Below are 26740 nucleotides of genomic sequence, written 5' to 3' on the forward strand. Positions count from 1 at the left end.
TCACTGTTCTTGAGGGTATTTTCGTTCCGTCCTTACAACTACAAGAAAATTAGTGTTTTACTTTAATGAGGCAGAGCATTATCAGTAGTATGTAATTATAGATATTTACAAGTTGATTTATTTTCGATATCAAAAAACAGTTCTTTAACAATATGTTGGTTTTTATTAGTTAAAACTTCCGGGCTGATAGGTCGTGGTCGATGTGTTGAAACTATTTTTTCCTGACACTTCGTTGTCAACGGTTCATTAACTACTGAAGACGCCGGCCGTGAAAGCCTAGGCTTTATGTTGGTTTTTACTTACTATGATTTCTGCCTAGTTTCTCGCCGATATCGGGAAATGCCGCCTGCTAGCAAATCTTTGCTGTCTTTCATCATTAGGCACTGATACATGTAGTCTAATTTTCGGTTGCTCTGTAGAACTTTGCATATATTAAGTATTACACAGCACGCTTTATCGCACACCACCGTTAACTGTTTTCTATACTTCTAAGAGCGTATTGTATTTTGTAGTGTTGCCAACATAACATTGCCAGTAGTCTGTCTTTGAGCTATAGATTTATTACTTTTTAATTAATTGTATGTGTGTTGTTCTATTTAATTATATTTCTGGGTATTTATATACGGTGTAAGATTAATGAAGGAATAATGAAGGAGTGGTTTTCATTTTTAGGCAGATGAGGGAGAAACAATGATGAGTGTACGTAAGTGTACAGTAGTGTGAGATGGAGGAAAATGTGAGGAACAAGAAAGTGAAATGAAACTGGCAAGGGGGGGGGGGGGGGGAGGCCGGGAGGAGAAGGTGAAGGTTGGGAAAGGCTCTTGTCTTTTCCGTGTAATTTTTTCAATTGTTTTATATACTTCTTTCCAATATTTATTTCGTAATTTACCAACTGTTTATTTTGTGCCAAAGCTGATGATGTTTTACCTCAGCCGGCCGGAGTGGCCGAGCGGTTCTAGGCGCTACAGTCTGGAACCGCACGACCGCTACGATCGCAGGTTCGAATCCTGCTTCGGGCATGGATGTGTGTGATGTCCTTAGGATAGTTAGGTTTAAGTAGTTCTAAAATCTAGCGCACTGATGACCTCAACAGTTCAGTCCCGTAGTGCTCAGAGCCATTTGAACTATTCTTCTTACCTCAACAAAGCGAAACGCGTCAGGTGAAGAAAAAACACGAATTTTTCTGTAGTTGTAACGACTGTACCGTCCTTACATATTTCCTACTCAATTCAGCTGAACAACATACACAGTGTTCTTGAAGTTCACCTGCCGCCGACAGTGGTGTAGGTACTTTAGATATCAGGATGACGCGGTTTCAGCATGATGCGGCCCCAGTGCACTCCGCAAAATGAGTCCGAGCAGTAACAAACTAGCACTTTCGGCAGTCGCTGGATCGGTTGAAGATGACCCGTGGATTGGCCTGCAAGATCTCCGGACCTCACCTCATTAGACTTCATAGTCTGGAGCTGCTTGAAAGCCGAGAGGTATTCCACCTCTTCTGATTCGGAGGCGGAACTGGTCGCAAGAATTTTTGCAGCAGACACATAAACACAGAACACACCACGCAATGTTCCAGCGAGTACGCGATTCCCTGCTATATCGATAGCAGCTCCGCGCTGAAGTTAATGTTACTCATTATGAACATTCATTGTGACGTAGTAGTGATCAGAACAATAAAGCAACGAGAAACATCTAACAACACTTTACTATCACTCACACACAATAACGTCCTGCACGCTTATTACTTCAACAATATGCGGTTCTTTAATGGAATATGTTTTTTTTTTTTTTTTTTTTTTTTTTTTTTTTTTTTTTTTTTTTTTTTGTCTCTGTCACCATCCCTGTTAGTTTGGGCACTGAATTTTTGAGCACCCTGTATATGAATGATCATCCAGTTAACATTCAATAAACAGAGATAGTAATTTTTATAGACGACTCACACATTACGATCCATTCTGATGAAAGGAAAGCAACAAAACATTATAGTAACACCGCTTTCTAAAGAACTAATAACTATTGCCTGAAAAGGTAGGATAGTTCTGGGGAACTCAGTATATTTAACTATATACAGCAAACGTAGTAACATACATTTATCGTTTCTCAAGAAAGGTAGTCGGTAAACAAAATTTACAAATTTTTGAAACTTTATGTTGATAAGATCCTGAACTAGATGAAACGGATTATTGAGCAGCTGGAACAACTAATTTCATCAACTTTTGCTGTTTGTGCAGTTGCTGCTTTTGGAAACAAATCAGCACGTTAACATATTTTGCACTTGTGCCATAAGATATCAACGAATGAATAATTTTTGGGGGACCCCATCACTTAGAAAGAAATTAATGACTGCATAAGACCTTGAAGTGTGAGCAATAGGCTGCGTGCCGTCACAATCATCTTGTAAGCGCATCTTGAAGGGTATTTATACTCTGTGATAAAATTCATCTCACATAGTCCTGCACAATTTGACAATAACTGCGATTTCCACAGATGAAACACATGAAGAAACGATGACCGTTGGTGATCCATCACTAACGTTCTCAGTGGCTCATAAAGTAAACCAACAAGCTGCCACTAGATTCTTTTCTCATTTGTACAATAACTTAAACTCACAGATAGCAAAGGAAATTTGAAATCTAGATTATTATCATTTATTGTGTACATCTCCTACTCTCGGATAAACTTTACGTTTTAGCTCAAGAGAAGTAGCAAGTCTGGACTAAAAAAAATTGAGTTTGTCACTAGTATACATTAGGAGATAAACTAATATCGTGATTTAAAGAAATTAAACCATAGTACTGTTTAATAACTTGTAAATCATCAGTATTTAGCCATAGTAGCAAACGGATCATGTATACGCAGCGTGTAAACTGACTAACGTCAGTAAATATACTCTGAAAGATGTACCTAATTTATGTAACACGATGTAGGCCAGGTTTTACCGTTACAAAATGACAATGAGTGCCGATCAATAAGTTTTACCAGCCTGTTGTAACAAAGTACGTGCTCCTCCTACATGACAGAAAATACTTGTCGAATATCTGGTAAGCTCCAGTGTAGCGACTCACCTCTATCTCCTTCTCTACGTAGAGTATGCTGCGCTCCTGTAAGGCCGGGAAGGACACCCGAGTGATGCGGCTGCTGCTACTAAAACACGAGAGCACAAAATGGCGATGCTAAAATATTTGCTATGATTAGTACAGAGAAGTGGCTTTAAGCTCCTCAGAGAAAGACGCACTTGGAGGTGAAAGGATATAGTTTGTAATACCTTATAATGAAATTGGTCAGCCACACACTGTTATTTGATTGTACACAACACAGTACACATAATAAATTCACCAATCGACCCAGTAACATTTCTTGCATAATACACCTTGCCTCTACTCACATGCAGTCAAGTTGTTTGCTTGCGTATTAAAGTGAAAGAGGTATTTTTCATCCAAACAAGTAATTCCAAAGTTATTCCCAATGAAGTATCATAATGTTAAAAAATTTATCAAAATTCTAAAGCATTTTTGAAAAACTAGTATCATTAATTCTCATGTTTATGTTTTATAATTAGTGCCAGACTTGATTTCGAATTTGAAAATAACGAAGTGCAAATGAAAAATGCACAAACATAATTATATCGTATTGTCAAATAGTGTATATGTACAGCTAATTGACCTTTGTTCACTTTTGGTGGGACTGCGAAGTTGTGAGTCGAGTAAGAAGTAGCGTATTGTTGTGCATACCCAAAGGAATTACTGTATTGCAACTATTGAAACTAAGAAGCATTAATTAAAATGTGCAGAAACAAACTTAATTCCTGTAACTTTTCCTTCGAACTTTAACATAGGAGCTATTACGAATCCAGTGACCTCTTTCTTAAAGCATAAAACAACATACTCCGAGGTTAGCTGAACGAAGAACCAGCAATCGAAATAGACCACAAGTTAAGTGAGAAAGTCATCCCATAAACGTGCAGTCACAAATTCAAGACAAGGTTTTAATCTTATTCCTATACTGCTTTTTAACGTTTTGAAAACTTAAAGCAAACCGTTGTACAGTGAAGTGAGCATTGTCACACTTTACTTTACTTTTAAAATTCGGCATTATTAAAGAATATCAAGTTGCAACTTGATACAAGCATAACAGTTTGCTTCCTGGAAATCGTATTGCTCTGTAAACTGAGACACCAATTTCGTGGAAGGGTGTGTGTGTGGGGAGTGGGGGAGGGGAGAGGGGGGGGGGGGGGGATGGAATACGGTTGGGAGTAAGATACAGTATGACAGTGAAACAAGAAAGTGGGAGAACGATAAGAGAACCAAATCTTTTAAAACGATCAGAACAGACATCAAAGGCAACAACTACCAAAATTACTTTTTAAACACGTATTTTTCGCCTTGATATTATGAATATAATGCCATCTCCTGTTGATACGTAACCTTATGTAATTTTCTCAGCTTTGCAATACATAGCCCGGAAAATTTTTTAATGTATTGTGTTTCTGGTCTCTGTAAAAATGCAGAAACGTGATAATTCCATTAACACAGTGTACGTTACCTGCACATTTGAAGCAGCAGAAGGTTGGGAAGAAGACAGCATGGTAGATAGTATAGGTCTGGTAAAGCTTTAAACTCTGGGGAAAAAATTATCAGCTCACTCTGTTTTTTACTGTCAAATATAGAAGAGAGGGTTGAATGTACTGCGTATTAGTTGACCGTTCCATTGATCCATGGCAGGATATTTTATATACTATAAGTGAAAAACAAACGACACTGTATTAATATTCTACAATATTTATTCTTCACAGACAATCTGGCAGGACAGTAACTACCCATTTGAAAGAAACGCCAAATAACAGGATATTTAGATAAGGAGACTGTGCTTCTGAATGTTGTTGTTGTGGTCTTCAGTCCTGGGACTGGTTTGATGCAGCTCTCCATGCTACTCGCTTTTGAATATCAGCCGCTTAATGTTGACCAGATTACAAGGTGCAGCAAGAAGTACACAACGAGAGGTAGGCGAGCTACCTTAAAGTAACGGAAGGTAATAAACTTATATACACTAGGCAAGGCTTAGAACTGAATCATGAGAGACAGTTTCCCTAATCACCACTTCCAACTGCTGATTATGCTAATTATCTAGTCTGGACCATTTTGTAATCTACCTCTCCTACTCAAATGCTCCATTTTTCTTGCTGTAGCTTCACTTACCATATGAAAATTTTATTTTGTTTAATAATAGTTGTTTCATTTATCTGCTTGTCTCTTTGTAATATTTTGCTGATTTGTTATTTTGGACCTATAAAAGACAAGAATACCTTGTTCAGTCACCCCATTGGAACATTTGCCAGAGTTGAACCAAGATTGTGTTATTCAATCACCCGCTTGGAATAGGTTTATACTGTTGTACTTAGTTTTCTTTTCAAATCCAGTGTTGTAATTTCTCATGTAGTTACTTTTCTCATATAAATTACATAGTTTTACATCTTATTTTTACCGAAATAATTCCTCCCACGTTCTTCCACAAAAATTTCAGAACCACACATATTTATCCTTCTACCTGAAGGTAGCGTAACTGCCGATAAGCGCTTCATAAAATATTAAACATTATAGCATATCAGAGCAGTGCTGTGTGTTTTTCACTCATAATGAATGTACTATTTTCATGTCTGTTTTGTTGATAAAACCAATGAAGGCCGTATATTACACATGCTATTTTTGCCACAGAGATACTCTCTGTCCATGAACACAAATAAATTAGTAACGTAAGATATTTACCTTTTTCATTCATCAGTGTCCTATAGACAGAATTAAGCCGTAGCACGTAACGTAAGAAGTACCCATGGCACAAAACAAAATAATTAGTATTATGAGTGACCTCCACACAATTTCATCTTCGAAGCATCTGCCTCATGTAAGGCGTCTTGATTTAAGATATAAAGTCATTCAGGACAGTTTCGGAGCATTAAACTGATTGGCGGGGACAGTCGTAGCCAGTAAAGAAACTGAGAATGTCAACCAATTGTCACTTTGATGTCAGTACACCACCAAGCACCTGGTAGTGACAGACAATAAAGTGCTCCAGTAACAGTCAAACTGACAATCTTCTGTTTCTCTCAGAGCGGTAGCTAAGACCAAAGTAAGTGATCTTGAAATAATTATTAATGCAATAGTCCATATAATGGAAATACGATAGTTTCAGAACAAGTTTTTTAAAAGGGTAATTACAATTAGTGTAGCTGTGGTTCAGTATAAAATAAACGCGTGAAAACAAATATGGCTGAGCTGTACTCTAATTACATTCACACAGCTGACTCATCTAACACTTAGCTCTATATGCTGCATTCAAGTGCTAAGCGTGCAGTTAATAAATACAGTTTATGTAGCCATGGTGGTCCAGTGGGTAGAGCACTGGACTACAGGCCTGGTGGTCCCAGGTTCAATTACAGCGAGTAATCCCTCTAGGACGGCCGCAACTCCACTCATCCTGTTATCACATGAGTACCAGCTTACTTTCCCGTGGCTGAAACACAGCCAGGGCGATGGGTTCGCCACCGCTTCTCCCCACCCCCGCTCCTGGTGCCGCGGTGGAGAACGGCTGTAATATATGCATTCAGGACAGTCGCACTATCAGAGGCTTTCATCACATACTTAACCTCTACCTTCACATCTGATAAGTTTCTCAATCTGGACAACATAAAAATCATCACCATGTAATTACCTTCCTGGGCTAGTGCCCAACGAAGCGTCAGTAGGTAAATTACATGCTAATATTAACAATAAAAAAACATGCACCAAGAACAACTTATCCAAATGGGATCGAAATGGGTAAATGAGATGTACATTTAAAGACAAACAAAGGATTGCAATTTCAGAGAACTCGGATTATTTATTCAAGAGAACGAGCATCATACAGGGTGATTCAAAAGAATACCACAACTTTAGGAATTTAAAACTCTGCAACGACAGAAGGCAGAGCAAAGCACTATCTGTTGGCGAATTAAGGGAGCTATAAAGTTTCATTTAGTTGTACATTTGTTCGCTTGAGGCGCTGTTGACTAGGCGTCAGCGTCAGTTGATGCTAAGATGGCGACCGCTCAACAGAAAGCTTTTTGTGTTATTGAGTACGGCAGAAGTGAATCGACGACAGTTGTTCAGCGTGCATTTCGAACGAAGTATGGTGTTAAACCTTGTGATAGGTGGTGTATTAAACGTTGGTATAAACAGTTTACAGAGAATGGGTGTTTGTGCAAAGGGAAAAGTTTTTGGTCCCTTTTTCTTCGAAGGTGCTACTGTAACTGGACTACAGTATCTGGAGATGTTAGAGAATTGGCTGTTCCCTCAGCTCGAACAAGAAGCATAACAATTCATATTTCAGCAGGATGGAGCGCCACCACATTGGCACTTATCTGTCCGTAACTACCTGAACGTAAACTACCCGAGATGATGGATCAGCCGCCAGGCAGCCCGTGACAGAGCACTTCATCACTGGCCTCCAAGAAGCCCTGATCTTACCCCCTGCGATTTTTTCTTATGGGGGTATGTTAAGGATATGGTGTTTCGGCCACCTCTCCCAGCCACCATTGATGATTTGAAACGAGAAATAACAGCAGCTATCCAAACTGTTACACCTGTTATGCTACAGAGAGTGTGGAACGAGTTGGAGTATCGGGTTGATATTGCTCGTGTGTCTGGAGGGGGCCATACTGAACATCTCTGAACTTGGTTTTGAGTGAAAAAAAAACCTTTTTAAATACTCTTGTAATGATGTATAACAGAAGGTTATATTATGTTTCTTTCATTAAATACACATTTTTAAAGTGTATATTGAGGAAGTCAGTAGTGCATTGTTCCATCTTTGGTCCTTAAGCAAGCAGTTATTCGGCTTGGAATTGACTGACAGATTCGTTGGATGTCCTCCTGACGGATGCACTGCCAGATTCTGTCCAATTGGCACGTCAGGTCATCACAATTCCGAGCTGGTAGGAGGGCCAGGCCAACAATGCTCCAAAGGTCCACAATTGCACAGCGATCAGGCCAGCTTCCTGGCATAGGGTTACGGTTCAGCAAATACCAAGAGTAGTAGAATGTGTGTGGGGGTGGGGGAGGGGGGGGCGGGGGGGGGGACTATTTTGATGAAGTGTAAGCCCAGGATGGTTTACTATAAAGGGCAACAAAACAGGACGTAGAATATCGCCGACGTGCGGCTGTGCTGTCAACCAAAGGGGTCCTGGTATGAAAGGGAATGTCACTACAGACCATGACTCACAGTGGGTGACAGTCACGTCAGTATCACACGACAGCGTGATGCGTCTCCAGACAATTCGCCGGCCTGGAATTACATTGAATGAAGTACAATCATCTTCAGTCAAAAAATGGTTCAAATGGCTTTGAGCACTATGGGACTCAACATCTGACGTCATCAGTCCTAGGGGACTTAAACCTAACTAACCTAAGAACATCTCACACATCCATGCCCGAGGCAGGATTCGAACCTGCGACCGTAGCAGCCGCACAGTTTCGGACTGAAGCGCCTAGAACCGCTCGGCCACCGCGGCCGGCTATCTTCAGTCACGAGTTCCGCTTAAAAACTGAGCCTCAATGACCAGCTAGGTCGCCGGATCTCTCCCCAAATAAAGAATGTTTGGTGTATTATGGGTTGGGTCCTTCAACCTACTCTGGATTCGGACTATGTAACGCTCAAATTGGACAGAAATTGGCACGACATCCCTCAGGAGGACATCAAGTAACTCTATCAGTCAATGGCAAGCCGAATAACTGCTTGCATGATGGCCAGAGGTGGACCAACGCGTTATTCACTTGCTCAATTTGTGTAGCTCTTCCATTTGAATAACTCATCCATTTCTTCTGAAATTGTAATCATTGGGCAGTCTGTACACGTACATCGTATCTACCGGTTTCCACATCATTCGGATATTTCCTTCGTGGTGCGTCGTTTTCTTTTCATGTTAGTGTCCCAGCTTCGTCATATAACACTGAAATCTGAGTACCATAATCGATTCAAGAAATTTGCAATTTGAACCCGTCTGAGTCTACTGAAGAGATTATCAAGTGCGCAGTGGCTGCTTCATAAACCTGCCAAAATCGTATTTCAGGGATAGCATCTAATCACGTTAGAGGAAGCGATGGCTCTAGAAGTAAGCGTCTCATTCAAGCTAGCAACGCAGTACTACCACCAGGCCAGGGCATTGCTTTATGTGTAGTAGCTGGTCAGCGCTGGCCTACCTGTCGATGCTGACGGCCTTGTAGACGCCGCGGCAGCTGTAGACGGGCCGCAGCCGGCCCTCGCCCAGCTTGCGACGCAGCCAGCCCGCGCAGCCGCAGCGCTGGTACATCATGGCCGCCGCCAGCGCCGCCGCCACCACGAACGACACCGTGGGCAGCACCACCACCAGCACCAGCTGCGACACGGCGGCCGTTACACACCGTCTACTCACACCGTCACCGAGTACATGCCAGAACATGTACGTCTCTACTCGGTAAGCACTGAACATTATCTCCTCAAACAATGGAATATACGGGATGGAATAACAACTATGTTACGCAAAGGCTAGTTACCGTTCACCACACAGCGGGGATGCTGAGTCGCAGATCGACACGACAAAAAGACCGTCAGACAAAGCTTCGGGCCAAACAGGCTATCATCAGATTAGACAACATACACAGACACACTCAAGCAAACTCAAAGAGATTGACAAGGGGACCCTCCATACTGTAAATCACTGATTTTGATGCGCTTCAAATATGTTGCAGAGGCATCTACCCTGAGTACCTGGCTATCCGGTTTTTTAGCGACGGACGTTGTTTTTTTTTGTAAAAATTGATTTTGAAGTTCATTGCGCACTTTTTATACCCGTAACAATACATATAATCCCAGTAAGTCAGCGTAGCGCAGCGGTAAAGGATCACAGCTAACGCGCTGGAGGTACCGTGTTCGAATCCTGCTCGTGTACTTTTTCTTTCCAAATCGACGGAATTTTTTTATTTCATTTCAAAGAATATCAAAAAACAGTGTAAGGTGTTCGAAATTATAAAGATATTCACAGTCATTAATTTTTTCAAATATTCATTCTGTTTATGGTTCGCATCATATTCTCCCAATTCATCTTCGCTGAAATCTATCAGTTCATCATCAATAATGATCTGTCTTTCGGCCAAACGATCCTGTATTGCGATACATATCTCATCACCGATTGCAACGGAATTGGCAGAGATAATGCTAGGGGGTGTATCCCTTAAGACATTCAAATCGCGGAGTAGATTTTCGGCGTATTTAGTGGTATTTGTGATTTCCTCTTTTGATTATTCGTTCAACTCCTCTACTTGTGGATCTTCTTCCGGCTGCACTACCGCAAAAACACTTTGTTCTTCCATTTCACAGAATTTTTCTAACCCATTGCACTAGACACGCTTTGGGAGCAATTGACGCTGTAGTTAGATGCGAACATAAACGAATGCAGCTCACATCCTCATTGGCCGCAACCAGGAGCTGGGGATCCCGTTACGGCTAACGGTATTCACGGGAGAGGGGACGATTATGGGCAGAGATCGATTTCAGCTAATACATGAAGCGACCGTTGTACGAACATTTGGAACTCCAACTGCGAACCACAAACGGAATGAATATTTGAAAAAAACTAATAACTGAATATATCTTTAGAATTTCGCACACCTTACACTGTTTGTTGATATTCTTTGAAAAAAAAACTGAAAAATTCCGTCGATTTGGAAAGAAAAAGTACACGAGCAGGATTCGAACAAGGTACCTTCAATGCGGTAGCCGTAAACCTTTAGAGCGCTGTGCTACACTGACTTGTCGGAATACGTGCAATATTACGGGAATTAAAAGTAAGCAATGAACTTCAAAATCGATTATCTCAAAAACCACGGCCCGTCTCTCAAAAACCAGATAGCCAGGTACTCAGGGTAAGTGTCTCTACAACATATTAAAAGCGCGTCAAAATCAGTGATTTACAGTATGGAGGGTCTCCTTGTGAGTCTTCCTGTGTATTGTTTATTATGATGAGGGCCTGTTTGGCCCAAAGCTTTGTCTGACAGTCGTTTTCGTGTGCATATCTGCGACGCAGCATCTCCGCTAGATGCCGAGTAGCAGCCATCCTTTTCATGCTATTGTCACATTATTTCCTCTTTTTCCTCGCCAATTAACTTAGAAAATACTCGTAAGTATTGGCTTTCCAGATCACCTAGTTCAAGTGTCTAATTACTCTATCAGATATATCTCAGTTTTCTTAGGCGCAGTTTCCCCTGAGGGAATACGATGTGTGATACAGTAAACACAGCTCACGGTCTGCCTCGGCATCTTCGCGATCGGGATTTCCAGTTGTTAACTAAAGGGTCCCACGTTCGATTCCCAGACGGGTCGAAGATTATTTCCCTCGGGAACTGGGTATTCTGATCTCTTCACGTTCACATCATCATAACTGACAACAACACTCGTCTCCAATACGCTATCGTATCGTCTTTCCATGACTGAGGTTGCTGAACCGGCAAGAACCAAAATACGCGTATAAAAAAATAAAATGAAAGTTCACCTTATGTGGTGCGTATCGGTGTAACACTAATATTGCGACCGGAGTAATACAATAAGTAACGAGACATAGTACACTAGATGCCAATAGTCTTCTGTGTAGCGTGTAGTTGCTGACCTCATCATCAACAACGTCCAATAGATACAGTGCATCACCAATTTAGTCAAGACGGCAAAGAGGTACGGCGCACCTTTACAGCGTTAAAAACAATTTCACTATGTTAGCTACACTTTGTACACGGCAATGTTGACATAAAATGCACCAGACGTAAACTGGCCCCTGACTACATTTTTCACTGCAAACGTTTCGAAATACCCACGGTGTTTTATTGTATCACAATAACTACAAGCAATATAGAAAAGAAAAACACTTCATTATCATGCCGTGGCATAAGGCCATAAGATGTGTAACTTTCTTCTTTACTGAATAGTTTCTTTAGAATCGAGTGAGGAATACCGCATAGCAAACAACATACGTATACGAACCTAAAAACTGTGGTCTTTTAATTTTTTTTCAGAAAACATAAAACCGATACAGAGAACCTACGTAGAGAGACAGATGTAGCTTTGCTTCGTTTACATAAAACAGTTTCTTGCAACGCACGTCATATGACTCGAAGTTTGGTTCTCTAGTTCCCGTCTGTGAAGACGCTGTTGGATGGAGCAACGAGCATTCCTGAGAACCATGCAAAACAGTATGTTATAAGAGTTTTGGTTGTGACTAGTTTCTGGTTGATCCGATGTAAAAGTAGACCAGAGGACCCTAAACCAGTAAGTATGAATAAAACAGTAGATAAATAAAGAAACTTGTTCGTAAACACAGTTTGGTGTGAAAGAATGTTTCTCCAAAATTTTTGAAACTTGTTGCCCAAATCTTATTTGCTTAACCCTCAACAGACAAAATTTTAAGCAATAACACTTAAGAGTGACAATTAACATATACTGATGAATGTACATTAATTCACGTTTACATATTTTGTACGGTTACATATTTGTTGTGTTAGGTATTTAAGGATACAAATAAATAAAATTTTGAAACTTCCTGGCAGATTAAAACTGTGTGCCCGACCGAGACTCGAACTCGGGACCTTTGCCTTTCGCGGGCAAGTGCTCTATCAGCTGAGCTACCGAAGCACGACTCACGCCCGGTACTCACAGCTTTACTTCTGCCAGTACCTCGTCTCCTAGAGCACTTGCCCGCGAAAGGCAAAGGTCCCGAGTTCGAGCCTCGGTCGGGCACACAGTTTTAATCTGCCAGGAAGTTTCATATCAGCGCACACTCCGCTGCAGAGTGAAAATCTGATTCTGGAAATAAAATTTTGCCTTCTGAATGCTGATATTCATGGTGGACCATTTAAACATTTCAGTGCAGATATCACTGGAGTTACTATAGATATTCAAACCTGACTTTCACACTACGAACAATAAGGAAAGGGTCTGCTCGTTAGTGTCTTATTGACCTTTACTACAGTACTATAATGGACATACCGATAACGTGAAGAGTAATATCACCGGCCACGGTAAACATAATTAATGGCTGACCAGGGATTTAACAAAGAAGTAAATGCTAGTTGTACGTAGTTGCGAGACTCGACACCTGTATTATTTCCAGTCCACTTAATAGCAGTGTAAATAGCACCTAGCGCAGTATTTATTGCATCGCAGTACGTCAATCACACTGCGATTACGAGAAACGTGTGGTTCACGTTTGCATCTCATGACGTGCAACAGCAGGGCGTTTCGTTTATTTCAAACGTCAGTTTCACTTTTCAATGCAACCAATTTTTTCCATGTTATTGGTTGCTTAAGAAATAATACGGGGTGTCGATTAACAAAAAAAAAAAAACGTAAGTTTGTGTTGAAAATAACACTTACTTACGTTTTAGAATGTCTCACGGTAATTACTTGTTATGAGCTCGTGCCTTACATTCATAACAGTGAATGTCGTTTTTCTGTATGTGTTATTGTTCCAAAGATAGTTCCGCTGAAATTTTTAAGTTTACCACCACGTATATACTTTTCTGACATACGCAATTATTTACCAATTTGAAACTTTTGCCGGACGGAGTGGCCGAGCGGTTCTAGGCGCTACAGTCTGGAACCGCGTGAGCGCTACGGTCGCAGGTTTGAATCCTGCCTCAGCATGGATATGTGTGATGTCCTTAGGTTAGTTAGGTTTAAGTAGTTCTAGGTTCTAGGGGACTGATGACCTCAGAAGTTAAGTCCCATAGTGCTCATAGCCATTTGAACCATTTGAAACTTTTGCCCCTCACAGTTTTTACTCTTTATGAAAGTTCAGGAAACAGCGTCCTTTCTTGCCGATGCACAAATTAACATTACTCTTCTGGAAAGTAAATGCAGGACTTCCTTTGCAGTTTGGAATCTTGTATACATCTCTCTACGCAGACACAATCAATGTCCAACGTTGTCCTAAAGCACAACCTTCTGGGGAAATTGCCTTTAATGCATGACCTATTTTCTACTTCATTGCGTATTCAGAATCTGCATTTTAAGACGGTCTTTCCCTATTCTTCATTTTGCATAGGTCAGCAGCTACTTCGTCTTTCAAGTGCCAAAGTGGCCTCTGCTTATTTGTGGGTACACCATGAGAGTCACAATCCCTCCTGTGCAATAGCCATAGATTCACTCCCATCATATCAAGGGATTGAGAAAATCGCCGAAGGCAGTACTGCTTCGATCTGATGTAGCCTTTGTACTACGCACTTACACTACTGGCCATTAAAACAGCTACACCAAGAAGAAATGCAGATGATAAACGGGTATTCATTGGACAAATATATTATACTAGAACGGGCACGTGATTACATTTTCACGCAATTTGGGTGCATAGATCCTGAGAAATTAGTACCCACAACAACCACCTCTGGCCGTAATGAAGGCCTTGATACGACTGGGCATTGAGTCAAACAGAGCTTGGATGGAGTGCACAGGAACAGCTGCCCATGCAGCTTCAACACGATTCCACAGTTCATCAAGAGTAGTGACTGGCGTATTGTGACGAGTCAGTTGCTCGGCACCATTGACCAGACGTTTTCAGTTCGTGAGAGATCTGGAGAATATGCTGGCCAGGGCAGCAGCGAACATTTTGTGTATCCAGAAAGGCCCGTACAGAACCTGCAACATGCGGTTGTGCATTATTTTCCAGAAATGTAGGGTTTCGCAGGGATCGAATGAAGGGTAGAGCCACGGGTCGTAACACATCCGAAATCTAGTGTCCACTCTTCAAAGTGCCGTCAATGCGAACAAGAAGTGAACGAGTGTAACCGATGGCACCCCATACCATCACGTCGGGTGATACGCCAGTATGGCGATGACGAATACACGTTTCCAATGTGCGTTCACCGCAATGTCGCCAAACACGGATGCGACCATCATGATGCTGTAAACATAACCTGGATTCATCCGAAACAATGACGTTTTGCCATTCGTGCACCCAGGTTCGCCGTTGAGTACACTATCGCACGCGCTTCTGTCTGTGATACGGCGTCAAGGATAACCGCAGGCATAGTCTCCGAGCTGATAGTCCATGCTGCTGCAAACGTCGTTGAACTGTCTGTGCAGATGGTTGTTGTCTTGCAAACGTCCCCATGTCTTGACTCAGGGATCGAGACGTGGCTGCACGATCCGTTACAGCCATGGGGATAAGATGCCTCTCATCTCGACTGCTAGTGATACGAGGCCGTTGGGATCCAGCACGGCGTTCCGTATTACCCTCCCGAAGCCACCGATTCCATATTCTGCTAACAGTCATTGGATTTCGACCAACGCGAGCAGCAATGTCGCGATACGATAAACAGCAATCGCGATAGGCTACAGTCCGACGGAAACGTGATGGTACGCATTTCTCCTCCTTACACGGGGCATCACCACAGCGTTTCACCAGAAAACGCCGGTCAACTTCTGTTTGTGTATGAGTAATCGGTTGGAAACGTTCCTCATCTCAGCACGTTGTAGGTGTCGCCACCGGCGCCAACCTTGTGTGAATGCTCTGAAAATCTAATCATTTGCATATCACAGCATCTTCTTCGTGTCGGTTAAATTTCGCGTGTGTAGCACGTCATCTTCGTGGTGTAGCAATTTTAATGGCCAGTAGTGTAGTAAACGTAAGACAATCACTCCTCCCATAAACTTGTTGTAGAGAAGAATAATTAATGGAGAGTCAACTTCAAGCCTTTCCTTGGCCTTGTAATCCCATCTGTTCACCTAATTTAGTGTTTTCGCTGGAGGAGGCACGTATGCAACACTCATCGCTCTCTCCACCGACCCACTAGCGACAATGCTCTTCTTCTTTCCATAAAATTTTGCACAGGATTCATTAGCTTAAAAAAGAACATTTTACTTGACAGTGCCTAAGTTGACAAATTTGTAACGTCTAAAAAATAAGCTCACAAATTCTAAGGATAACGTCTACCATAATCCTTTTTTTAGAGAGATTTACATCGAAGTTACCTCCATCGCGTAATATTTGTATAAGTTCGATAACTTACGTTATTCAAGATCAGTAATAACAACTATGAACGGTTGAAATAGACGCGTCCATGCTGCACATTAGCTCCCAAGAGCTGTTCAAGTAGATGAAGAACATCTCACAGCGCAACGCAGCGACCCACATTTCAGTCTCAAATGTTAAGAATCTGCCTGTCACGGTGACTGCGAGAAAATGTTCTCTCTCTCTGCACATACAGAAACGTATTTTAGGCGTCACAGATTTGTGGAGAGGGTTACATCTATATGGAAAAACCCAGCTAGCATATTGGTTGCAATGTAATTCAAAACAGATATGATAGAAGCGAACAAGTCAGCCGTGTATTATTTCAATTCGTCACATCCTTTGAGAGGGCTCGCATCGGAGCCAGAACCAGGGCGACATTATAGCGCCGGAAGGTCTCGGTGGGGCACTGGGGCGCTGCCTCAATATTCGACACGTGTAACGCGCGGGCGTGACAAAAGAGCCACGTGCCCAATTTTCGCGAGTGCTGCGGTTCCAATATTGCCTAGTCTCACCTCCCACGTCATCAGCGATTTCACTGGAGGCGCACGTCACGCGCGGAGAGGCTTTGATGTAGACACGCTCAAACTCACGCCGACACAGTGCGTAAAATCAGAGAGAGAAATAGCTGTGAAGATTGGGTTACAGGTGAATTTGACAGGCAACTCAGCTTTAAAGGCGATGAAAGATTTACGACAGTTTATGCGATATCGCTTTCACTTCATCCTTTGCGTGTGCCTTTGTCCAGCATCAGGGCAGAGTCGGCATGGCTATTTACCGATGTGGCATGGTTAATTTTAAAAGGTGGCCCGATGTTCTCCTCCCGTCATCGACCCTTCATCCCCCCCCCCCCCCCCCCAATACGGAATACGTGTCCGCCAACTACCTGCGTTTAATGTTAGTCGTGTGAAAGTGAGGGAAAGTTTTCTAAATCGTGTAACTGAAGCGCGAATTCTTCTTCTTCCTCTTCTTTTGAGTCCTCTATCTTATTCCTGGTTTGATGTCGCCCGCAACGAATTACACCCCTGTGCCAGTCTTCTCGTCTTACAGTTGCAGTTTGTAGCTACGCCCCAAGTTATTTGTTGGATGTGTTCCCCTACAGGTTTCACCCTTTGCAGTTCCTTCAGATATCATGGAAGTTATTCTCTAATATCCTAACACATGTCCTATCGCCTCCATCTCTTCTTCTTGCATGAGTTTGCCATATTTCTTTCCTCCCCGATTCTGCGCAGAACCGCCCCATTCCCTACCTAATTTCCCACATTCTTCTGTAGCACCACATCTCAAATGCTTCGATTCTCTTCTGTTACGGTTTTCCCACAATTCTACATTCTCAGAAATTCCTCCCTCAAAGTAAGGTCTATATTTGATTTTTAACCAATAATCCCTTTTTTGCCAGCGTTAGTCTGCTTATTATGTCCTCCTTGCTCCGTCTGTCATGTGTTATATCGCTGCCTAGGTAGCAGAATTTCTTAATTTCATCTAATTTCTGACCATCAATGCTGTAGTTAAGTTTCTCATTGTTCTTATTTCTGCTACTTCTATTGACTTTCGTCTTTCTTCAATAAACTTTCAATCCATATTCTGTACTCGTTTAGCTGTTCATTCCGTTCAAAAGATCTCGAATTTCTTCTTCACTTTCCGTCAAGATAGTAATGTTATTATCAAATGGTCTCATTGATATTCTTTCACTGTGAATTTTAATCCCACTCTTCAATCTTTCATTTATTTCCTTCATTGCTGCTCAAATGTATAGATTGGACCAATGCTGGCGAAAGATTACATTTCTGCCTTACACCCTTTTTATTCCAAGCGCTACGTTCTTGATCTTCCAGTTCTACTTTTCTCTCTTTGTTCTTGTACGTATTGTATATTACCCGCCTTTCCCTAAGGGTTACTCCTATTTTTCTCAGAATGTCGAACATCCAGCAACATTTTACTTTGTTGAACGCTTTTTCGAGGTCGATATATCCTATGAACGTGTTTTCATTTTTTCAGTATTGCTTCCATTATCAACCGCAACATCAGAATTGTTTCCCTGGCGCCTTTACTTTTTCTAAAGCCAAACTGATCGTCAGATAACTGATCCACTTTTCTTTTTCATTCCTCGGTATAGCATTCTTGTCACAGCTTTCATGCATAACCTGTTAAGTTGACTGTAAAGTAATTCCCGCACTTATCGGCTCTTGCTATCTTCGGAACTGTGTGGCTGATGCTTTTCCGAAAGTCTGATGGTGTATCATGGGTCTCATAAATTCTACATACGAACGTGAATAGTCGTTTTATTGCCACTAACCCCAATGGTTTTAGGAATTCTCATGGAATGTTCTCTATCGCTTCCACCTTATTTGATCTTAAGTCGTCCAAAGCACTTTTACATTCTGATTCCAAAAATGGATCCCCTATATGTAGCCTGTCGACTCCTGTTTTTTCTTCTTTTACATCAGACAAACCACCCCCCCCCCCCCCCCCCTAGGGGCCTTCAATGTACTCTTTCCACATGTCTGCTCTGTCTTCTGCATTTCGCTGTGGAATTCCCATTGCATTCTTAATGTTACCTCTCTTGCTTGTTTTGACCTAGGTTGTTTTCGCCTAGTGAGATGACGGAAACCCTCTAAAAATCACATCCAAGATGGTCGCCATCCCGAACCTCGTCGTTAATCCGTCGGGCGGATTCACTCCACGGTTGGCGCACCTCCCCGTCATGGAAACCGCGCTTCAGAAGCATTGCTATCATTTTAACTAACAAAATATATTTGGTGTGGACAATAGAATTCATGGAGAATATATTTTCTCGTAGTGTCTTATTTTGGTACAGTATTACTATTTTATTTTCAACTGCGTTTCGCTTTTAATACTAGAGGAATTGTCTTTTATATTTTTTGTTTCTTTTTGTCTGACTTCTCAGTTTACGGTGATGCAGTCACGGATTAAGACGCGCATTTTCACTTCACTTGAGAAAGTTTGGCACTTACTTGTTTTTAAAGAATTTGTTTGGCGTGTACAATACGCTGTACAACATTGCTCTGGTGTTCTGGCAATTATATCCGATTGATAACACAAGCAATGCGATTATTTTTTTCTGGAAGAAGACAATAGACGCCAAGTAAACGAATAGTTCTTCCAGAAAAAAGTCACCATATTTCTCGTTTATTCCAGGAACCACTGTAGCCATTGACATGAAACTTATACAGGACATTAAACTGTATGTTTTGAGTCTAATGAACTACAATAATTGCACTTCAGCCACTGCTTTCGGAAATACATTTTTTTAATCACACTGTTAAAGGTTTCTGTACATTATCCTAAATAATTTTAATTATACATAACATTATGTTCTTCTTTTAGTTCAGTAGACTCAGGATATGTATGTTGCTACTCCCTGAAAATTTTAATACTCTACTCGAAGTGATTCCTGAGATTTAGGGAAAAATGCAACAGAAAATGTAAAGTTTCAGGAACGGCTTCTACAGTTTCAAAAGACTGTAACAGTGTAACTCAATATATGCTTAATTTTTTATTTGTAGTCACTTAGAAGAACCCTGCGCCATACTGTATATCATCCTCTTGATCTTTTCCCGAGGTTTTTCTTCTTTTCTTATTTCTAGACTCCTTAGCGGCCAACTGTGCTGCATACTCTGCTTTATCAATGCGAATCTTGTCTATCTGTTCAAGTTCTCTGATGCATTTTGCTCCAGGATTAAGTCCCATTTGCTGTAGCGCTTTCACCCTACCAATGTTGCCATCATGAAAAGCAATAACAGTATCACTGACCCCCACTTCAGTGTCTTCATTCCAACAAAAGCATTTTTTGCTAAGCGAGTCCATATGACATTATTGAAAGACTCATTTGCATTTTGAGTCTGACTATGCAGACATTTCTTCAGCAATTGAGGATTTGCCATGTCTCTGTAAATAGGTTTTATGATATCCGTGACTGCTGCTGGGATGGAGTGTTTATGGTTGTATGAACTGTTTGAGTACTGGGCATTGCGGTAGCTGCACCAAGAATCAGGGCAAAGGTGGTGTACTAGTTTTTCATCAGTTGACAGTCTGTGGACGAAGGTAGCCCTTACTGCCTGCTTCATTTTCAACTAATCCTCAGTATTATTTCTAATGGCCATCCCATAATACTACTGTAGTTCATCAATTATTTAGTCCGTCAGCCTGCCTCTCATGGTTTTACCATCAGAATGTTTCTTTCTTAAAAGACATCATAGTCACCGTTGACTGTATGAAATATTTATTATTACGATTGCAATTTCGGTCTTAGGGCCATTTTCAAGTAACACTGCAAAAGTTACGTGTCGTCGGCAAAATGCAGCCTTTTGAATGCGAGAGTCCCACCAGATCCTATGACCACTGATCGGATCCTATGAGCACTGAGCATTCAAAAGGCTGCATTTTGACGACGACATGTACTCAAGTCAGATAGTCTTATATTCTGACAGAACGTAACTTTTGCAATGTTACTTGAAAATGGCCCTAAGGCCGAAATTGCAATCGTAATAATAAATATTTCATACAGTCAACGGCGACGATGATGTGTTTTAAAAAATATTATATGACTGTGAATCCCAATCATGAGAAGTTAAGAGGAAGTTTCTTGTCTCTCAAACCTTGAGTTGCCCATTCTCTTCTGGACATGACCATTACAACACAGAAATCCCGAGTCTTCTACATAAAAAAATTACCAACTTTGCCGAGAACACTGTTACAGAAAGCACATATCTTAGTGTGCTTTTAACTTTGTTTTCCGACGGTTGGAGACTGACTTGGACGACTTCATTTAGCAACAGGATGGGGCGCTGCCACACTGGCATCTGGAAGTGTGGGAATTTTTAAATCAAAGGCTTACTGAATCGTGGATTGGTCACACTGGACCAAATGATTCAGACTTAAGACCTGACTGTGTGTGTTTATTTCTTTGTGGGAGTTTCTAAAAGACTCTGTTAATGTGTCTCCATTACCAGCAGCAATGAATGATCTGAGACATCTCATAACAGCAGCTGTGGAAGCTGTAACTCAAGATATGCTCCCTGCAGTATGAGAACAATTTGAGTACCGCAGTGACACATGCTGTGTTTCTCAAGGGAGGCATATTTATCACTTATGAAAAGGTATCAGAAAAACAAAATACATTGTTTATGTTTATTAGTTTCAGAAATATAGAAATGCCAAATCGAATGATTCTTTTTGATATATATAATAAACCAAAAGTACAAGAGGCCTAGCAGATGTTTTGCGTTAAAGCTCCCTCGTAGTGTGTTGAAATTTAGTTGACACTGCACACTTATGGGCTTCCTTTAACTTACAAATTTAAGATGAAAATATGAAATTTAAGTTAATTTTTCCATTAAAAATTTTTTTTCTATCTTTTCTGTCATATTACCAGATACTCCTGATGTAATTTTAAACCATATTTTCTCCACTCCAGCTATCCGTATTACGTAAATGTTTATTACTAAAAATGTAAAAAAAATTGCATTTTTATGAGTTTTTGTGAATTATTTACTCGAAAAACCTCACCCGAAAACTTATAAGAATTACACAAAATATTGTTCGGTTAATATGTTAATAGTCAGTGCAAACACAGTGGGCAATATTTTTCTGTGTAAAGTGTGAAAAATTTTTCAACATTCTGCGTATTTCGCATCACTGAATTTCTACTGTAAAATATGCATGTTGGCAAAACTTTTTCCAGTGCTCTTCTGTTTGTAACATAATGAGTGAAAACTTGCACATAAACCAGTCTGCATCGAGTTTTGTATTTGGTTTGAACTTTATGTTAGATGCAATGTCAGTGAGGAAAAACAATAGTGAAAGAGTGAGATGTGTGGACTATGAAAAAAGACACAAGAAAGTGGTGCTTAAGAAAAGTGAAAAACACTTCCCAGTTGTTGGAAATTTATCAGAGGTATTGCAGAAATATTTCAGTCTTCAAGTACACACATCCATTGTCCAGTAACTACTGCACTCACTACAAGAAGAAATTTAATGATAACCGACCTGAACGATCACCATCACATGAATGTGAAACTTAAGAAGACAGTGCAGATGTGTTGAATGCACGTAAAAATTTTAAAATTTTCGACCGGTGCAGGCTATAGCTAAAAAAAAAAAGAAAAAGAAAATGAAATACTTCCCATGTGAGTTTATAAGTGATATATGTACATCACTTTATTTGGAAAATCGCACATTTTATAATCAGATAAAAATCCGAAAATTTGTAAAAAAAATTTCCGTTCTAACTCCCCTTAACTGCAGTTGGAGAAACATGCGATGTGTCATAAATTTTTTCCTTTCTCAAAGCGTTCAGGCATAAAATTCTGCAATACAGATAGAACTGGTGTCTCCCTCTTCTCAGTAACGTAAGTGGCAGCAATAGACAACTGCATTAGTTGTATTTTAGAAAATTGTATTCCGCGATATACTTCCAACTTGAATGAGGCAACTGAAATTAAATTTTATGTTTCATTTTTGCAAATTCGATAGTTACTAACGAAGCTTATCTACATAAGTACACTATTAATAAAAACGTGAATTTTCTTCTTACCTCCACTTTTGACCGGGCATTTGGATCTGAAAGAGAAGAAAACAGAGCTATGAGTTTTATTACTAGTACAATGTTTTAAGTTCCTTGTGTGGTAACCTTGCAATAAATATTCAGCCGCCACTACACAGGATTCTAGGAGGCGCAAAGAAGAAATGCGGGTCAATCTATTACTTCGACTTTTCATCTTATTTACTAAACTACAGTGTATTTCTGCGAAGTATGTTGATCTCCACAATCTTAATTCAAATTCGCAAAGAATCTACTAAGTGAGGTTTCTCAGCGTTCAGTATGGTAACTTTCATCCCTCATTAAACAACGGTCTGGGAACGTTGAACAATATGTCGAGCTTCCAATTTTTTCAACATTTTAAGACCATTATTCGAAAGACAGTAAACTGTCAGCCGCATTTGATCTATATCCTTTTTTCAATGTCTTTTACCAATAGTTAAATTGTCGCTCCTGCGATGAAGTAAGGATTTTACCACCTCTACTGCCTCCTCTGAGACAACTTCTTAGTCACATTAAGTTATTCCGATTTCTGCTATACATATAAGTGAATTATGAAAAAGTTGTCATTAATATCCATATCATGACACTGAAGAGGAAAATGGTTTATATTTCAAGATATCCCACGATCTCATTTCAGACTTTTGGTAACATTTTCAGAGAACAGCGATCTTGTAAGTTAAATGAAATTATTAAAAGGTAGTCCAGATTGCATTGGTTATTTTATTTAAAATTACCGGTTTCTGCCTAATCTTAAGCCATCTTCAGAATAGCACTGTGAATGATAGAAATCGTACATAAGTCAGTGACTTAAAATAAACTAATTTATGCTTATTAAAATCGAAGAGTCTTTACCCATCAGCTGAAGTGAACAATGTTCAGAACAATCAGTAGACCTCAATTGCTAAAACTGCTGCTGTTTGATAGGCAGCATTTCGTTGTATAGGTCTGGCGAAGGCGCTTTTGGTTTGTATGTCATCGACGTCAGCCAATGGGGAACGATTTACAAAAAGTACACATAATTTGAAGTCACAGCTTACCTAAAACTGAATAATTATAAGAAAGTAGCGCCTATAGGACAGAACACGTAGTTAAAAATAGTGAGCAACAATCTGATTTCTATCCTTCACAGTGTTATTCTGAAGATGATCTAAGACTAAACCAAAACCAGTCATTTTAAGTAAAGTAACCATTGCGATATAGACCGTTTTTCACAAATTTTATACTATTCTCATCTACTGACTTTCCATTTTCTGCACCGATCAGCTTCGTTTGTGAGCTAAGGATTGTAATTATCTTTGCTCTTCGTAAGGGAAATTTTCGTATTTATAACGATCAACTGATTTTCCTTTTTCCAGGATAAATCAATTTGCAACAGAGACTGCTCTGTTCTGAAACTTCCTAACTGACTGAAACTGAATCCCGGACTGGGACTCAAACCCAGAACCCTGCGCGGGTAATGCTCTTACCGACTGAGCTATGCAAGCATAGCTGACGATCCTTCCCCAGGCCTTAGGCTCTGCCTGCCCCTCTTTCCTACCAGAGGTTGAAAATACCGCTACAGTTGTAAAGTTCTTTTATTATCACACAACCGGTTTCTGGCTCTTACAAACCCATCTTCAGGTGTCGTACTAAAAATAGCAAGAGGCGGGAGATAATTTTTACACGCAGCAATAAGCATAAAAACAAGAATTTTCATTAAAAAATTTTAAAAACATTACAAAACCGCCGGTCGGGCTAGGTGCTGTGAAACCTATGTCAATGCGAAAGCGACACCAGATAGTGCTACAGACGACTGCCTGGGTAGAGAGATATATAAATAACAGCAGGACACTTTGTGCTGTGATCCCCGAGCCCCGCTATGGACGTGTACAATGCGCGGTTTACAACCTATGAGCGCACAACAGGGAAGAGCGGATGAGGAGGAGGAAGCAAACTGGTAAACCAGAGTGGCAAAACTGCTGCCTTCTGTTGACGGGGAGAAGAACTCGGGGCCACTAGCCCGGCCGTTCAAAATTTGAATTAGTGGTTTACATGTAAAATGAAGAAAAAACGAAAAATTATATAAAAAATACACGTAAAACGCAATGAAACTTTCCCTTTAGATGAGTGGCAAGTAGGTTTCTAATTTAGCGGGGAAAGTCTCATGGCGTTTTACGGTTTATACGTATATAGACTTTATAACATTCCATTAGAACTACTGACAGCCTTGGGAGAGCCATCGCTGACAAAACTCTACCATATGGTAAGCAAGATATATGAGACAGGGGAAATACCCTCAGATTTCAAGAAAAATATAATAATTCCAATCCCAAAGAAAGCAGGTGTTGACAGATGTGAACATTACCGAACTATCAGTTTAATAAGTCACGGCTGCAAAATAAATGGTTCAAATGCCTCTGAGCACTATGGGACTTAACATCTGAGGTCATCAGTCCCCTAGAACTACTTAAACCTAACTAGCCTAAGGACATCACACACATCCATGCCTGAGGCAGGATTCGAACCTGCGACCGCAGCGGTCGCGCGGTTGCAGACTGGAGCGCCTAGAACCGATCGGCCACCAGCGGCCGGCGTCTGCAAAATACTAACGTGAATTCTTTACAGACGAATGGAAAAACTAGTGGAAGCCGACCTCGGGGAAGATCAGTTAAATCGGATGAAGCTGAGGGAATTAGATTAGGAAATGAGACACTTGAAGTAGTAAAGGAGTTTTGTTATTTGGGGAGCAAAATAACTGATGATCGTCGAAGTAGAGAGGATATAAAATGTAGACTAGCAATGGCAAGGAAAGCGTTTCTGAAGAAGAGAAATTTGTTAACATCGAGTACAGATTTAAGTGTCAGGAAGTCGTTTCTGAAAGTATTTGTATGGAGTGCAGCCATGTATGGAAGTGAAACATGGACGATAAATAGTTTGGACAAGAAGAGAATAGAAGCTTTAGAAATGTGGTGCTACAGAAGAATGCTGAAGATTAGATGGGTAGATCACATAACTAAAGAGGAGGTATTGAATAGGATTGGGGATCGTTTGGTAGGACAATGTTCTGAGGCATCAAGGGATCACCAATTTAGTACTGGAGCGCAGCGTGGAGGGTAAAAATCGTAGAGGGAGACCAAGAGATGAATACACTAAACAGATTCAGAAGGATGTAGGTTACAGTAAGTACTGGGAGATGAAGAAGCTTGCACAGGATAGAGTAGCATGGAAAGCTGCATCAACCCAGTCTCAGGACTGAAGACCACAACAACAACAACATCGCAGCGTCCACTCAGTTTTACTACAATTCTGTACTGTTCTGTTCAACATGCTTCTTTACTACGCTTAATGTACTTTTAACTTATTTCGTGCCTTTTTATGTAATTTTTACGTTTTTTTTCTTCATTTTATGTGTAAACTACTAATTTTAATTGTGAACGGCCGGACTAGTGGCCTTACGTTCTTCTCCCTGTCAAGAGATGGCAGCACTTTTGCCACTCTGGTTTACCAGTTTGCTTCCTCCTTCGCATCTGCTACTCCCTCATCTGCGATCGTAGGTAGGACACTGCGCCTTGTACACATCCGCCGCGGCGCTCAGGGGTCACAGTACAAAGTGTACGTGTCCTGCTATTATTTGTATATTTCTCTACCCAGGCAGTCGTCCTTACACTCTCTGTTGCCTCTTTCGCGTTGACGTAGGTTTCACAGCACCTAGCCCGATCGGCGGATTTTTCAGTTTTTAAAAATTATTATGAAAATTTTGTTTCTTATATGTATTGCTGCGTGTAAAAATTATCTCCCGTCTCTTGCTGTTTTCAGTAAGACACCTGAAGATGGGCTTATAAGAGACCGAAACCGGTCACGTAATAATAAAAGGACTTTACAACTGTAGCGGTATTTTCAACCTCTGGTATGATGGTCAGTTGTGGATGTTCCTCCTACAGGATCGCCCTCTGTCCTCGTTTACAAACTTAACAGAACGTCGTTTGCAAGTCTTGCTGGACTAACAGCCTATCGGGGAGAAATGGTTTGGCCACAGGCCACTTTTCGAAAGTGGTGATGGTACAGCAGATGGTGCCAGGGAAGTTGTGAGTCATACCTAAACAGCTCAGAGCACTGAAACGAAATACTCTTCA

At 40.7% G+C, this 26740-nt stretch overlaps 1 protein-coding gene across 1 annotated transcript in view; it reads right to left on the reverse strand.

Moving 5' to 3' along the window:
* LOC124788467 (tyrosine-protein kinase receptor torso-like) overlaps window positions 1-26740 on the reverse strand; it is a 151629-nt gene that overhangs the window by 110251 nt on the left and 14638 nt on the right. The window contains exons 2-4 of the mRNA XM_047255737.1: window positions 22620-22645; window positions 9231-9406; window positions 3066-3144 (exon numbers count right to left, since the gene is read on the reverse strand). Coding sequence (XP_047111693.1) covers window positions 3066-3144; window positions 9231-9406; window positions 22620-22645 — 281 coding nt within the window. The remainder of the gene's footprint in view (window positions 1-3065; window positions 3145-9230; window positions 9407-22619; window positions 22646-26740) is intronic.

Source organism: Schistocerca piceifrons, chromosome 3, assembly GCF_021461385.2.
Source record: "Schistocerca piceifrons isolate TAMUIC-IGC-003096 chromosome 3, iqSchPice1.1, whole genome shotgun sequence".
NCBI classification, from domain to species: Eukaryota; Metazoa; Arthropoda; class Insecta; order Orthoptera; family Acrididae; genus Schistocerca; species Schistocerca piceifrons.